We start from the raw sequence: 16,345 nt of genomic DNA on the forward strand, positions 1-16,345 counted from the left end.
CCCGTTTTTAAAATTTTCATTATCCAATCCATTTTTAGTGGATAATTTCTTTTAACCATTTTGCCACCCGACACCTAAGATTCGTTAAATAACTTTCCAAGATGTGGAATTACGTAGCTGTTGGCTAGATTAGTTATTGGTCTGGACCGAAAGTGACTATGAGCTATATCACACCCTATCCCTTTATGATACTATGGTAGCAGGACCAACCCTAAAATGAGCCTTGTTCCATTCTTCCTTCCCTTGATATACAGATAATTATTAACTAAAAAGGAAAAGGAAAAACAGAGAGCTATCCCAATTTGTGAGGAAACAAAGTATTTATACCCTTTTTCCCTGTTTAAGAGGCAAAAGAACTCTAGTTTGTCTTAAAGTAGTGCTAGGCTTCATCACAACAAGGACAAGAAAACCAAAAGGATGTTCTTAGGCTAAAAGAAGTTAGGAAATCCATGAATTTCACGTTCTAAATTAAAGTAGTACAACAACGTGTTTATGAAAAAGCAGATTTATTTAACTAACTACAGATCAGTGAAAGCTACTCTCATTGACTGACCTCCAAAGAAGAGCTTTTACCATCTTGTAAACTCTAGTCCATAAGCAAGTTCATGCAGGTGACTAACCTCGTAATTAGCTACATGGTGCGGCTCAACGGCAAATCTAAAATAGGTTCTATGTGTTCAACTGAATCAGTTGCTTTTGGCTCAAACAATGTATACAATTATAAATATTGAAAAAGTATGTGTGTAATAAGATCACACTAACCATAGATACTAGATTTGCCTCTGTTGTGGGGCTAGGGGAGGTGGAAGATATCATCCATGTGCATCAACACTGTCCTTTATAATTTGTTAACAACAAGGTGAACACCTCAAGTTCTAGTACTTAATAATGGCTGAAGCTTAACAAATGAATTCTGATAACTGAATGCCCCTAGTGAATAACCATTGAAAGGAGAAAAACTTCAACTGCGAGTACATAGATAGCTTACTACCAAAAGGCGAAAGGAATTTTGAAGTGTTTAACAATATAGGAATCTGTTATTCACAATGAATCTTTACATCTACAACTACTAGAATCCAGCAATCAAAGCAGCTTACGAAATCTTGAAACTCATTTGCACTGCCAACTCCCTTCCTCTCTACTATCATTGTAGTTTGGTATGGCTTAAAATCATCAGCACCTATGACAGGACAGGGATCGTACCACCCGCTGCCAAGATTTGCTGCTCCAGCTGCATTTTCATAAAACAAGCAGTGATTTGAGCTGATTTTATAGACTTTGGGAAGGAAACAAAAAAATCCTTTCTCAAAATTAGCTAATGATATATTGAAAAAATCGGAAACATAATTGGTAATGTGAAGAAATCAAAGACAAGGTGCTAAAAACCTTATTGCGAAAAAATGGAGACTTCAGGGAATCAAAAGCTTTTAAGTTTTAATGAAGCCAAAGAGGAACTGAACCATACTCTTCTCATGGAAGAGAATTCGAAGTCGGAAATCTGGCATCTCAAACAATAGTTGGGTGGTAAAGTCATAAAGATCAAATAAAATATGAATGCTGAGAGGGCAGTTTCACTATCTCATTAAACACCGGCCTCAAGGCAAATTCCATGTTTGCTTATCAAAGGCTAGGACCTATAACACATATTCTGTCAACTATATCATGAAATAAATTTGTGAAATATCCAAGTTGATGGTTGAGCATCAGAACACCCGACTCGCTGAATTTTTAGTATCGTATACTAAGTAGCTTCTTCTTCAATAATATGGTACTTAATCTTCGGAATCCCATGCATTCATAGAAGAGTACTTACCCTCAACAAGGTCTCAAGTTTGTTCTTCACAAGAAAATATTCATGTTTCATGTGCTGCAGACATTGCACACACCTGCACAAGGAAAACAGATGTACAAAGCTGAAGCATTTTGCAGTGCCATGGATACATCTCAAAAATCGAACTTTGATGCAACATGATCACAAAAACAAGACAGTATGAAGACTTGAATCCGAACTAAAGCAAAATAACGTCGGGGCTCGTCATTTCTTACAACCATCTGCAATAATTTATGCTATGTCAGGCGGAATTAATAAAGAGGCTTTCATTTTTATGTTATCTAATGGAGTTTGAGAGTTCCTACAAGGGAATTGAATCAAGACGTAATACCTATCTATCCTTTTATTTGTCTTGAAACCCAAAGCCACAGGTACATGATGTTAGTTGCTGACTCATGGACTGTATTTACATAACATATGGTACATATATCTTCAATGCTTTCTTCCAACATAAAACTAAAACATAACTATGTGGAAATGCTTCAACTGAGTTGGCCTTCGTATTCATCTTGTGAAAGAGAGAAGATTGTGTACTCAGCTAAACAATGCAAACTTAAGCAAATTTTGAGACGGAAAGAAGCGCAAATGCTACTTTTAGAGATCTTGCAGAGATTGCAGTTCATAGTGGTGTCCTCATAAGGGGCAATGATAATTAAGTGAAAATTTAGAGACTCACTAGAGAAACTGGTCTATTATTGTGATTTGATAACTTCGAAAGTGAAAATTACTGCTACTTTGGCAATTCAAAGAATCTGGCTACTATAAGAGATAAACAATAATGGAGTGGCATGCTACACTTCAATATCCTTAACCAGCCAGAAACATCTATACTCAAATCCCTTTGTGCTTCTATACCTGCATACACTATATAAAGATATATATTCTCCCAAAAAGCGTAAACTTCATTTTGTTAATTACTTCAACAAGGTTGATTTTGTCCACCAAAGCGAGACAGAAGCACAACTTTATCCCAAAAACACAAAAGAAGAGATAGAAACACAAAGAGACCAGGAAATTTGAGGGTGATGGAAGACAGAGACGTGACAAACACGGGTGATTGCAATTACAATGGAGTAGAAATATCTGGAAAAGAGAAATCGCAAAGTTCTTGACATGGTACCCTCGTGAATGAAGATCCATATTAGCCTCAAATAGCATCTAAGTTAGCCAATGCCCTATAAACCTGTTTCTCATTCATTTAAGAATATACCACATGATAATAGGTAAATCTTATACATGCACTATCTCTCGACAAGGTTTATCGCCATGCCAAGTAATGAGTCTAATGATTACAAAAGACAATGACCAATGCCGTACATGGTAGAAAACAAAACTCTCATAAACTATTTTTCTGAATATCTAAGCAGCCAAATTTGTCTATGAAATTTTCTCAAATTCCCATATGAATAGGGAGGAAGGAAAATTGTAAGGGCATAAAGCAAAACTCACCCTTCAAGGTTCTTCTGTTCACAAAAGTTTCTGAAAGCTATACAAGCATTCGTTACTCTTTGTGCACCTACGCTGCTCGACATAACAGAGATTCAGGTCAGACAAAGTAATAGTGATACTAAAAGAAAACCAGAAAGTCTTCAATTCAACTATCCACTTACTAACAACAAACCCTGTGAAATCCCACAAGTGGGATCTAGGGAGGATAACCCATACCCTGCGGAAGAGAGGCTGTTTTCGAACAACTATCTAGTTACTGTGATCTAAAATCTAATAGCATAAAACTTAATCTCTGAGTACAATAAATTTACCAAGTAGGTATTACATGTCAGCTAAATATTCAGAAAAGTAGTCCAAATGTAACTGGAAAAATACAAAAAATCCTTCAACATCAATTTAAGTAGTTCAGTCAACGACAAAGACCTAAAAATGTAAGGGACCAACTAAAATTAAGTACCTGGAACTGCTACCCTTGAATTGGTGGACATGGGAATCAACTTGCTTAAAATCCACGGCCTGTTGTTGACTACACAATTTTTTTTTTTTTTTAAAAAAAACATAATGAGCCAAAACTTCAACTTTAATAAAACAAAAACAAGGAAAAATAACCCCAGAAAATTATAAGACACTTAATCTCACAGTGTAGCTGCCAGATTGTTGATAATCTTTTCTGAATCTTCAAAGAAAAGTGTCACTACTTCAAATACAAAATCAGGGCTGCTCTCATCTTGCAATTTCTGAAGCTGAAGAAACTGATCATCCAAGAATCCCTTTTTAAAAGAAAAAAAATCATTTTTTGAACAAGAAAAACGAAACCCACATCAGAAAAGCCTCAATTCAACAAACCAAAACAAAATTGGGGAAAAAGAAACTGACCTCATGGTACAAAGCATTAATGAAGTCAATAAATTGTTTCTGCAATTTTCCAACAATTTCCATGATTTGGGTGTCTTCTCAATACTCAAAACTCCAACTTTGTACTATTCTGTTAGTACTATTTTATTTTATGTGACTTAAACTTTGCAGATCTGGCAGATGCACGAGAGCTACAGATGTGACAAATATATGTGGGTCCCTAAAGTATGTGAGAAAACCAAATGATGGATTTGACTACATTCATTATGATAATATAATAGGAAATACATTGAAAAGGTTTCACTTTTAGTCCTAATATTAACTCGTACTGCTGCAAATTTTTAATGTGGAGAAGAATGAGTTAATTTAATTCCTTTTCTTGCTAAAATCAATTAATTTGAAATTAAATTCAATAGTCGACGGTCAATGGCCAAACAGTTACCTTTATTGACATATAATTAAATACTTACGCTATTAAATCATTTAAAAAATAATTATAGTTGATGATATGATGTAAGTATCGACTTGTTAAACGTAAAAAGAGCGTGTATGACTGTTGAAATTGATCAAAATACACTAAACATGTAATTTTTCGATGTCGTTAGTAGATAAACTTAATATTTTCAATGTAGTCTTCTAATTCTTAAGATATGGACGAAATTAGAAATGGGTTAAGCTATGGAAAACACGAGGTTGCAGATTAATTTTTGGTTGAAGCATAATTTCTGGACAAACTCATTTCAGATATAAAGATGAATCCCGGAAGAAGAAGGAAAAAATAAAGATAAGAGGGAGGATATAATTTTTGGCTATATAACTGCATTGGAAGTAGGGGTGTACAGGAATCGGATTGGTTTAGATTTTTCAATTACCAAATAAAATCAATTGTCTCGGATTTTTAAATCTATAAACTAAACCAAACCAACAAAAGTCGAGTTTTTCAATCTCGGGTTTTTCGGGTTTTTTCCGACAAAATCTTCATAGCATAAAATTTATTATTTGTGCTATAATATTTCTTAGGTCCTAGTAGGATAAAATTATATAAGATGTTACTCAATAAAATAATATAAAATAATATGAGATGAGTCATGATTATACTAAAAAAGTCAACAAATTGCATAAAATAAATATTGCTAATTAATAAGCCATAATAAAAATAAATATAATCTAAAAGTACTAAATCATGTTAAAATAAGCACGACTAATAAGTACTAAGTATTAAATACATGACTAAATAATATTAAAAGTAAGTTATGTATTTTCACTATCTAAAGTAATGAAAAATAAGAAAATAAATATCCAATACTATTGTCATTCCTAGTATCGAATTGAATTTTTTTTTAATTTTTTATTGATTTGATTTTGCTTTGGAATTTATTTGAGTCACTAATTTTTATGGGCTATAAAACATATTTGACCATTCAAAAATTCTAAATCAAAGCTTGAAATAATACATTAAAAGAGAGAACTATGAAAAAGGTTAAAAAATATTTATAAATTACTCACATTACAATAATTATTTTTATGTATAAAATAATTTAAAACTTGTATACATGTAATGTCGGGTTGGTTTGGTTTTGGTTTGGCTTTTTTAGTTAAAACCAAACCAAACCAATTATGGTCGTATTTTTTTTTTCTAACACCAAACCAAACCATAGTCGGATTTTTTTTCTCAATTTGACTCGAATTATCGATTTGGTGCGGTTTTTCGGTTTTTTTTGTACACCCCTAGTTGGAAGTAAGAAGCAGATTTTTATAAGCTCATTATAGCCAGAAAAAATTTGTAGTCCATTCAAATAATTTAAAATTTTAATATTGAGCACACTAATGTTAATATCATTCTACACTCTCATTTTATTGACCAATGACAATTGCACTAATGTTAGTGTCATTCAGGGAGTTCAACGGAACTTGCTTTGGCATATTTATGTGTTTTTTCTCCTTAAATTATGTCATTCTTTTCTGCCGATAACCTCCAATTGCATCATAGAATTAGAAATAAAGAATTCTTTCACTATAATTATAGTGACTATTATCACTTCTTTTTTAATTTTAATGTAAATGTGTGACGACTACATTTATTTACCATTGTCAGTAGCTAGAGGACGCCTTTGGCTTCCAGTAGTCGCGGACTGACTGTAGATCCTTGCCAGGGGCGGAGCTAGCTCTTAGGTTAGGGGTTTAGCCGAATTCAGTGGCTTTGGTCCAAACCCGATATTTGTCTTAAGAAGTTCATTGAATATGTACAAATTGTTAATTTAGAACTCACTAACTTAAAAGAACTAAAATTCCGAACCCATAAACTTCAAATCGTGCTCCGCCTCTCATCCTTGCGTTCGTACTTTGGTAGGTCTCATGATGGGGCAGGGAGAAAAATACGAGCAGATGCATAATTCCATGCTTTCCATTAATCGAAGGTCCTAAATCCCCTATTCCTCTATTAAAGAGTGTGGTTTGTTTTGTCAACCCAACATTACAGTTTGCGACTTAAGTCAGAGTCATCTCAGACTTCAATTGGTATCTGTTGCTGCATGCTTAAACCACTTAAACCCCTGATCATTTTGCATTCTTCTGCACTAAAGAGTTGTTCATAATGCCTCTTCCAATGGGAGGATTTTCTACATCTCCTGATTATATCTAGGCTGCCACGGTTCCCTTTGAGAAGCTGCAGAACCTGTATCCAAAGCTCAATTCAGTTCTTCACAAATGACACAACAACAACAACGACCCAATGAAATCCCACTAGTGGGGTCTGGGAGGGTAGTGTGTACGCAGACCTTATCCCTACCCCTACCCCTACCCAGAGGGGGTGGAGAGGCTGTTTCCGATAGACCCTTAGCTCAAGAAGACGAAAAGAAGATGAAAAGAGACAATATATCAATACTATCAATAAAAACCATCGAAAGAAAAAATGAGAATACATAAAAATTGCCAAGATTGGAACCATTATAATATAGAGTATAGCATATGGAGTAAAAGAACACCAATAATATTCGAAACCTAGAGTTCAATACATCCACCTCAATTATCATAGTGGTTTGATCAGGAACTTGTCTGAATAGCCTTGTGTGTATAGAAATTTAAATTGATCAAGTAATGTTCAGCACTTGCCTGACTTATTCGCGGACGTCTAATGGAAGACTGTTGTATACACAAGGAAGCAGCCAAGACCATGAGGTTCATCTGCAATAAGTTGTAGTCATCAGCAAGTGAAGGATCAACAAGCTCTCGAATTCTGTTCTTCTTCAGCAGGGGTTTGGCCTAGGAAAAGCAAAGAGGAAATATTCAGAAACTGTTTTTCAAATACAATGGTGAGTAAGATAATAGAGAGAGTATAGAGGCATACCCATATGACAAGGCTTTGCTGTGTGTAATCAAGTGCTCGACGTCCAGTTATAAGTTCCAAGATTAGCACTCCAAAAGCAAAAACATCAGTTTTTTCATCTACTATGCCATGCATTAAGAACTCTGGAGCAAGGTAGCTGCATCATCAATTACAAAGTTCAATAAGAAGATTTAGCAACACACAAACTGATACTAAATTAGAAACCTTAGCTGCAAGTACAAGAAATTGAGGAAGCTCTACGAACCCAAATGTGCCCTCAAATTTCGATATAGTGAGGTGAGTCCATCGCTCTGGCAACCATTTAGCAAGGCCAAAATCACAAATCTGAAATGGAAACAGAAAATTTTCGAGGTTCAAGCACCCGAGACCCTTATAAAAGATTCATCAGGATAAATTTACTTGATACCAAAGGTCAGTACAACAACAACAACAACATGTCCCGTGAATACCCACAAGTGGGGTATGGGGAAGGTAAGATGTACGCAGCCTTATCCCTACCCTGGAAGGACAGAGAGTCTGTTTCTGATAGATACCAAAAGTCAGTAAGAGAGAAATTTAAAATACTATTTCCAGTAAGTAGAGTTTAGTTGATACCAATAAGCGCTATAATAGTCATAATATTACCTGAGGTTCAAAGTCCTTAGTAAGCAATATATTTGCAGCCTTAATATCTCTGTGGATAATTCTTCTTTGACCTCCCTCATGAAGATATCGCAGCCCTTCAGCCACCCCAACAGCTACCTTATACCTGATTTTCCAGTCTAGTTTCTGCTTTGACACTTTAAAACACTAAGCAAAATCAGTAAAGAAATATAAACCAAGTAAAAAATAGACACCATATTTGAGACCATGAGAGGGACGAACCCTGCAACATATTGGCCAAGCTTCCATTAGGAGACAGCTCAAGAACAAGATAGAATCCACCTTCAACTGCATAACCAATCAATTTAGCAGTGTTTGGATGGTTGACATGGGCCATTATCCCCAGCTCAGATAAAAAATCCCCAGTTCTCTCATCCTGCTTTCCCTTCGTGAGCCGCTTAATTGCAACAAATTGGCCACTTTTTAAACATCCTTTGTAAACTTCTGCATAACCACCCTTTCCTATCAAATTTTCTACAGAACAAAATTGCAAATGGCCATCAGAAGCTACACGAGAAGTTATCATGATACAACAAATTTAACCGAAGCATAAAGGTCCAAATTTATCCCGATACTACATTGAGTATTTTGCTTTTACCTCGTAGACTTTGGGGCTATTCATATCCTTGTCATTAGGAAATCATCTCGTATTTTCCCCTTGCCCTAACAAAGCTCCAACCTTAAATAAAACAGCAGCTTGGATTGGGTGAATTTCACGTGTCAAAGTATTCTACCTACTTCAGGTTGAAGGTTGGAGCTCTATTAGGGTCAAGGGCAAATGCGGGATTTGCTAACGAAAATGGTAACAAAGGGCATAATTAAGATATTTCGTATAACAAAGGTACGTTTGATCCTTTTCACTTTAATAAGATGTGAAATTCCAAGCAGATTACTAACCTTGGTGGAAATTGTTGGTTGCAGCTAGGAGCTCAGAGAGGGTGAAATTCCTCCTCTGAGGCCTGAAGTAATTCAAATCAGCATCAACAATGGGATTTTTCGCAACCCCAACTAACTCTCTCATGCTGCTACTAAATCGTTTCGATAGTTTGAGAGAACTCAGAGGATCCTTAGCTAAGTATCTTCTTGATTTAGTTCTAAATAGCTCAAGAAATCCAGCCCATATGGAAACAGGTTTCTCATGTTTTGCAACTTCCAATTCTGAAGTGCTGGCTTTTGAAGAGTCTGATTCTGATACTGCAGTCCTCAAAAAATCCTCCAAAACTGTGTCTGGAGAGCCATTTAACTTTTCTTTCTCCATCTCTACAAATTCAAAGTCCTAGCCAAAAATAGCAGAAATACGTGGTACATTAATAATTCAACAACAATAACAACATACCCCGTAAAATCCCACTAGTGGGGTATGGGGAGAGTAGAGTGTAGGTACACCGTACCCCTACCGAAAGGGTAGAGAGTCTGTTTCCAAAAGACTCTCGGCTCAATTCATTTCTTCAAATTTATCTGACACTATTTCCATTTAGAACGTTCCAAAATCTTTGACATCACTCAATGTGTAAACGGCTTCATTCAACTATTCAAGATTTAAACTTTGATGTGATGCTTTTCCATCGTACTAATTTTTCAACTATACTTCAACCTTTTCTCCAATTACCTCTAATATAAGTCCAATTAATATCTTAAACTTTAGCAATATGCCTCAATCTCAAACAAGTCGGGTCGGCTATATGAATCCTCAGGTTTCTCCATTTCTTCGTGTCTAATAAGTACCATCATATATAAAATAAACAGAGTGAGTAACAGACAGCAGAATAGTTTTCCAGATCATGCATAGCTAGCAAAAGGAGAAATAATATTATGCAAAATTCATCTTAACTAGAAATAAACAGACACTGTTGTTTTTGTTACACCACCAACAACAACAACCCACTAGAATCCTACTAGTGGGGTATGGGGAGGATAGAATGTACGCAGATCTTACCCCTACCTCGAAGGAGGGATAGAGAGACTGTTTTCGGAAGAACCTCGGCTCAGAGACAATAGATTCGTAACCACAACAGAAACCAGAAAAATAGTATCAACATCGTAAAATACAACAAATAAATAGAAGGCCCCAAAAAAAATGTGGAACACAACAAAAACTGCTAGCAGTCCTAGACGAAACACTATCACACTAGCCCGGCGCGGCGCGGCGAGGAGAAATGATCGACTACCCCTAATGTACAACTCTAATGTTCGACCTCCCCACCTTCCTATGGCTAATTACTCACAATTAACATATCCCAGAAATTTTCACAGTATTAAGAAAGAGAGAAATTTGTTATGACAACAAAAAGCAGAGCAGTAACAATTGAACAAAACGAACACAGAAACAGAACGAAGTTAAGAGGAACAAAGTTATACTGATATATAGTGTAGAACTAAATCACATGCATGAAAAAAAACATACCCATAAAGCAGAAGAAACAGACGAAGCTTTGATGAAAAACAGAACAGAACTGAAAGGTGGAAGAAAGAGATAAAAATGGAAGTAAAAATATTACCAAGATACATAGATGACTGATGATCAACTTATTTTATATTTTTCACTTCTACTGTTAGAACAGAAACGAAACCAAGAAAGGAAAAAAGGAAAAAAGAAAAAGGAAACAAAAGGAAGGGGAAAAAAAAGAGAGGAGACAAAAGGAAGGGAAAAAGGTATAATAGGAAACAGGAACAGTCTTTGTTGCCTTTTTCTTTTTTCCATTTTAATGTCTGTTTTTTTAATCTATTAATGTTGGCTCCGATCTTTAATTTCAGTAATATACTTCTCTTTTTGGTTTATTGTTTTTCTCCTTGTGTTCTATTGTTATTGGTATTATTGGCAGGATGTTTTATTTTCTTCCAGAACAAGCTAACTTACTCCCTTCGTCAACAACTATCAAAAGAGTGCTAAAATATGAGGTAAATACTTATTTTTTAATTCAAACAAATTAATATTAGTAATAATTAATATTTAAATAAGAATATATTTTACTACTTAACAATAATAATACTGAGATATTCATTTATTTGATGTTAAATAAATATGACGAGCATGGAAGGCTAAGTGCATTTTTTTGTGTGTGTGGGTGGGGGTGGGGTGGGTGGGGGGGGATGGAAGGGGAAATAATAAAGAGGATGAAATAGAAGTTGCAAAAGATTTTTATGAGGGAAAGAATGATGAAATCTTAGTCAGTACGAATGTTTGTAAAATACGTAGCTTTTATTGCAGTAATTGCGGCTCCTCTACTCCACGGTAGGTTTATCTATATAAGAAAACCCTAATCATGTTGATGTATTAGGTTTGCATTATACGTCTAAAGAAACAATATTACTTGGGATGTACCTTTCCTTTCTTGTTTGAGCAAATAAATGCAATGAATCAACATTGCATTTATAATATCAAAATATATAATATCCTAAAAATGCAATGAATGCAAGAAATGACAATGGTTATATAGTATAAAGGGACTATCACCCAATGATTGTGTGATTGGATGCCTCCTCTTTCTGATGACGTGAAACTATATGCATCCGATATGAATGTGGAATTAAGATAATTCTTTCGTATATTCCTCTCTTCTTTTTACAATGTGTTCTCTCCTTTTTGAAATGACAGCTCCCTTTCTTGTTGACTAACTCCTCCTATTTATAAGAGACATTTTCCAAAAAATTCTAAAATGTACAACATAAAGAATATCCAAAAGGCATATGTAGACATATAATTTTTTTGGGTCTAATCCATACAAAATTTGGATTAAATTCAATTGGATTAAATAATTAATTTGGGCTTTACAAGTTAAATTAATCTATTTTATTATTTTCAAGCCCAAGGTCCATTTCATCTTAAGGCCCAGACTCGTACCATGTGTCAAGTGACACGACATGTCCAGTCAAATCCAAAGCCAACAAGATAATGCCACGTGTTAAATGATGTGGCAGTCCAAGTCAAAAAGTAAGAACCAACCACAGGTTGCTAAATGACAAAAATGACATGGGCCGATCAGAATCAAGCAAGAGAGTTCATATCTAGCTGGACTGTCCATCCCTTACAACTATAAATAAAGGGGTTACATAACTCTCAAGGCTTTCCGAGTTGGAGGAGAGCATTCCGCAATTGGTAAAGGAATCCACAAACAGAGAGATCAATCATCAAGTGCTTAGTTCTTCAACAAAGGAGTGATCAACGGAGTTCTTCCCGGAGATCAACCCATAACAACAAAGTGTTGCTCGATGTTCTCGGCGATTAAATACATCACAAGGAGGTTTGCATCATCCTACATTCGAGAAAGACGCTTCTCAAGCCTTCGAATCACGGAGAATTTTAGAGAGGAGAATCAAGGGATACATAGAATTATACTCACAAATATTTATCAATAAAATCTTTTTTTCTTCATATTATTTTTGTTGCAGTTTATTTTTCGTCTTACAAAAATTTGTTACGAACAAATTTTGGCATGCCCGGTTGGACAAGTTCAGCCATTCATCTCTCCTTCTTGCAAGTTGAAAACTACAAACTTCAGATCTACTGCTACAATGGCCTTCCGCAAATGAGTTGTTTCATGCAAAGATGCTACTGTTGCCGCATCCGCTGAGCTCAGTCATGTTGTCCTAATCACTCGAAGCAAGTTCAAGGCTAGTGTCTTCGATGGATCTGAACACTTCTCCTCCTTGGAGATGGAAAAGAAAAGCAGATCTCATATGACGTTCGCAACCGCAATCTCTGAGGGCAACACCCCATTCTCAATGTTTGACGAACTTTCTCAAACAGCCTCAAACCATGGTGGATATGAGGATTTTGGTGGATTCTTCAGTTTCAACGAAAGTCAATGCCTTGATGACTGCCGCAACTAACGTGGACGAAAAGTTTGCCATGATGGAACAAACTATAGAGGTCTTGAAGAAATCTGTTGAAGACAAAGACCTTCAAATCGCTCAACTCATGAACAAATTGGAGGCCTATGCACCTGGAGAGTCGAGCCATGTCCCTCCTTATTCACCTGTCTTCACCTCCCAGAAAACAGCTGTTGAGGAATCATTTGCAAAGTTAAACATTCAAAAGGAAAAGCAATCTACTTCAGTTGCGATGTTATCTGTCCAACAATTGCAAGACATGATAACAAATACCATCAAAGCTCAATATGGCGGACCATCGCAAAGTTCGTTGTACTACTCTAAGCCTTATACTAAGAGGATTGATTGTTTAACCATGCCTACCAATTATCAACCACCAAAGTTGCATCAATTTGATGGCAAAGGGAACCCAAGGCAACATATTGCCCACTTTGTCGAGACTTGTAGCAATGTTGGAACGCATGGTGACCTTTTGGTAAAACAATTTATTCGTTCTCTGAAAGGGAACATATTTGACTGGTATATTTACTTGGAGCCCGAGTCCATTGATAGCTGGGAGCAACTTGAGAAGGAATTCCTCAATCGTTTTTACAGTACCCGAAGAACTGTAAGCATGATAGAGTTGACAGGCACCAAGCAAAGGAAGGATGAGCCCGTGGTGGATCACATTAATCGTTGGAGGGCGTTAAGTTGGACTACAAAAATTGCCTTTCAGAAATATCTGCTGTGGAAATGTGCATTCATGGAATGCACTGGGGCCTTTTGTACATTCTACAAGGGATCAAACCGCAAACTTTTGAAGAACTCGCAACACGAGCGCACGACATGGAGTTAAGCATCGCAAGTCATGGAAAAGCATCTTCATTTGCATATCAAGAGGAGTTCAAGAAAAATGTTGCATAGAAGAACCAAACCAAAGAATCAATGGTGGTGAAAGCAACTTCTGTGAAGGTCACTACTAAGCAAAAAGTGAAGGAGGATAATACCCCGAGTCAATATCCCAAAGAGGAGAAGCGTCGTCCCACCTTGAAGGAATTAGAGGTGAAGGTTTATCCATTTCTAGATTCAGACGTACCCACAACCCTCGATGAACTACTGGACAAGAAAGTCATTAATCTCCCTGAATCAAAAAGGCTAGAGGAAATTGGCAAAGTTGGCGATCCGAAATACTGCAAGTTTTATCGCGTCATTAACCATCCTACAGAGAAATGCTTCGTCTTGAAGGAGAAAATCGTGTCTCTTGTAAGTGAAGGAAAAATTATCATAGACATGGATGAAATAGCCGAAGCAAATCATGCAAGTAACTCGTTCAAGGAAAGAAGTGTTCAAAGTTGCATAACATGTCAAGCACTGCCTTCTTACAATTTGGAAGTTTCGAGCCCGTTGAAGTTGATCTTCCAAGGAAAACTCTTGAAGGTTCACTAGAGCTAGACAATCGCTCCAAAGACAAAAACGATGAGGGCTAGATTTTAGTCACTCACAAGAAGCAAAAACATCAGGCAGTTTTGAGGCTACGAATTCCTAATTCAAGAGCGATGATGAGCAATGCAGATAGGCTACAATCACCAAGGAATATCTAATCTTCTATTAACAAGAAGATTAACAGCGCCTTATCGCCGAAGTTCCGAAAGCCCATCACATTGTATGAATTCTTTCCTGGAAAATTCCTTTTTGGAGGTCACGTTGGTGCAACTCATGTAGTTTCTAGTACTGACGAAACAACAAAAAGAAGAGATGAGCCTGCTCCAATGTAAATACAATAACTTCATGATAACAGAAAAGTTGTCACATGTTGTGCAACAATGTCATTCACAGATGATGACTTGTTGCTGGGGTCTAAGCCACATAACAGACCTTTGTTTCTTGTAGGGTCCATTCGGGAACAACATCTCAATCACATACTTGTTGATGATGGTTCGGCTGTCAACATCATGCCAAAGATGGTGCTAAAAAAACTTTGGATCTCTATCGATGAGCTATCCAAAAGTAACCTAACAATCCAACGTTTCAACCAAGGGGGACAACGATCCATAGGTATGATCCGCATAGGATTATCCATTGGTGAGATGAATTCAAACACCCTGATTCACGTCATAGATGCTAAAACATCATACAACTTGTTGTTTGGACGTCCTTGGATTCATAAGAATGGAGTGATATCATCTACTTTGCAGCAATGTTTGAAGTACAGAAGAGATGGTGAGATAGTAAAAATTGATGCAGACATCAAGCCTTTCACTGAGACGAAGTCATACTTTGTAGACGCAAAATTCTACTTAGATTCTTGTGAACCGAAAGTAGAGAAACCATCAGCAGATGACGAAGATGATGTCAATTCAGAAGAGGAAAATAAGGCTCAATGGACTACCATCAAGCTGCCTAAGAAGGGAATGGAAGAAGTCTCCATTAAGCTATCATCATCTGAAGGTGACATACAGACAAAGACTGAGGAGCATCTGGTTTTTCGCTATGTTCCACGTGAGCGTCGAAAGAAAGGGCAACCTTTGCTACAAGAATGTACTCCAAAAAGCAAATGAGTCACAAAGATATCCAACATTTGTAGGAGCATATGACTGTCCCAGTTGCACAAATCCCAACTGTGACTTGTGAGTCTGCTAAAGGCAATCTCCATGTCAATAAAATAAAAGGGCACTACGTCGCCACTCCAAAGTTTGGGTTGGGGTTCAGTTTGGCAGAGCCTCTTCGAATTTCATCAAAGAGAAGCAAAGAGATATCTTCATTACAATACACCTCGTAGAGGATATGAAGGAAGTTAAGGGAAAGAAAAAAAACAACGGGCTTCAGTATTTGATCGCATTGGAGGCTCAACCTCTCCGGTCTCAGTGTTTGAAATGCTAAGTCACAAAGGTGAACGTGTATCTTCCATCTAAAAGAAGTTTCCACTACCTTAAATACCTTTATCTTTTGTCGCCTAGGGACCACAATGAAGTCGCCATCTAGAAAGATACTGTCAAAACATAAGGAGCAAGTCCATGAGGAGCGGGATCATTTTGAAGTTGTTGCTGACAAATAAATTTATTGTACTTTCCCATCACGTATGAAGAGGAAGTCTATTTTGTCAATATCCACAGATGGTCCACTGAAGGTGCAAAGAAGAACCATTGTTTACACTTGCCAGCCTTGTAAAGAATCAAAGAAAGAGAAAGAAGCCATGCCAACCATCCAAGGAAGTCAAAGAGAAAAGTCAGACTTTGTGGAAACATCCTATCACATAACTGTAGAAGATAGCCCATGCCTTAACGTTGATGATGAAATACATAAGGCTCCCCCTCAACTAGAAGATGGTGGGCAATCAACTGTGGATGAGCTTAAGGAACTCAATTTAGGTACTTCAAAAGATCCATGACTCACCTTCATTAGTGCATTTCTCA

General features: G+C 36.5%; 3 protein-coding genes across 6 annotated transcripts; 1 reads left to right on the forward strand and 2 right to left on the reverse strand.

Moving 5' to 3' along the window:
• Positions 1-911: 911 nt before the first annotated feature.
• LOC104214395 (histidine-containing phosphotransfer protein 1-like) lies at positions 912-4,379 on the reverse strand. Its single transcript, XM_009764053.2, has 6 exons — positions 4,157-4,379; positions 3,920-4,050; positions 3,738-3,806; positions 3,281-3,352; positions 1,814-1,886; positions 912-1,231 (listed from the first exon to the last, which is right to left on the reverse strand). The coding sequence occupies exons 1-6, from the start codon at positions 4,217-4,219 to the stop codon at positions 1,181-1,183; spliced, it is 459 nt and encodes a 152-aa protein (XP_009762355.1). The 5' UTR covers positions 4,220-4,379; the 3' UTR covers positions 912-1,180.
• Positions 4,380-6,553: 2,174 nt separating this feature from the next.
• On the reverse strand, positions 6,554-10,731 carry LOC104214394 (receptor-like cytosolic serine/threonine-protein kinase RBK2). Of its 4 annotated transcripts, none has more exons than XM_070150136.1 (8): positions 10,622-10,731; positions 9,021-9,399; positions 8,346-8,597; positions 8,106-8,260; positions 7,726-7,805; positions 7,482-7,617; positions 7,247-7,396; positions 6,554-6,809 (listed from the first exon to the last, which is right to left on the reverse strand). In XM_070150136.1, the coding sequence occupies exons 2-8, from the start codon at positions 9,379-9,381 to the stop codon at positions 6,639-6,641; spliced, it is 1,305 nt and encodes a 434-aa protein (XP_070006237.1). In that variant the 5' UTR covers positions 9,382-9,399; positions 10,622-10,731; the 3' UTR covers positions 6,554-6,638. The 4 variants fall into 4 exon arrangements, with proteins under 4 accessions (XP_070006237.1, XP_070006238.1, XP_009762353.1 ...); XM_070150137.1 differs by having other exon boundaries at positions 9,021-9,837; XM_009764051.2 differs by having other exon boundaries at positions 10,528-10,731.
• A 2,148-nt stretch (positions 10,732-12,879) lies between these two features.
• Positions 12,880-13,788, forward strand: LOC104214398 (uncharacterized). Its single transcript, XM_009764056.1, has one exon. It carries the CDS (start codon positions 12,880-12,882, stop codon positions 13,786-13,788), a length of 909 nt encoding a protein of 302 aa, XP_009762358.1.
• Positions 13,789-16,345: the final 2,557 nt, after the last annotated feature.

The sequence above is a fragment of the Nicotiana sylvestris genome, chromosome 6 (assembly GCF_000393655.2).
Source record: "Nicotiana sylvestris chromosome 6, ASM39365v2, whole genome shotgun sequence".
NCBI classification, from domain to species: domain Eukaryota; kingdom Viridiplantae; phylum Streptophyta; class Magnoliopsida; order Solanales; family Solanaceae; genus Nicotiana; species Nicotiana sylvestris.

What these genes read in the sequence shown, in the direction of transcription:
- LOC104214394 (XM_070150136.1), bottom strand. Translation starts at nt 9,381, where the DNA reads ATGGAGAAAGAAAAGTTAAATGGCTCTCCAGACACAGTTTTGGAGGAT. An exon ending in CTTGGCCAATATGTTGCAGG is followed by an intron (nt 8,261 to 8,345) that starts GTTCGTCCCTCT and finishes AGTGTTTTAAAG; the next exon opens with TGTCAAAGCAGAAACTAGAC. An exon ending in GACGTCCGCGAATAAGTCAG is followed by an intron (nt 6,810 to 7,246) that starts GCAAGTGCTGAA and finishes CTTTGGATACAG; the next exon opens with GTTCTGCAGCTTCTCAAAGG.
- LOC104214395 (XM_009764053.2), bottom strand. Translation starts at nt 4,219, where the DNA reads ATGGAAATTGTTGGAAAATTGCAGAAACAATTTATTGACTTCATTAAT. An exon ending in TTAATGCTTTGTACCATGAG is followed by an intron (nt 4,051 to 4,156) that starts GTCAGTTTCTTT and finishes TCTTTTAAAAAG; the next exon opens with GGATTCTTGGATGATCAGTT. An exon ending in AACAATCTGGCAGCTACACT is followed by an intron (nt 3,807 to 3,919) that starts GTGAGATTAAGT and finishes AAAATTGTGTAG; the next exon opens with TCAACAACAGGCCGTGGATT.
- LOC104214398 (XM_009764056.1), top strand. Translation starts at nt 12,880, where the DNA reads ATGGTGGATATGAGGATTTTGGTGGATTCTTCAGTTTCAACGAAAGTC.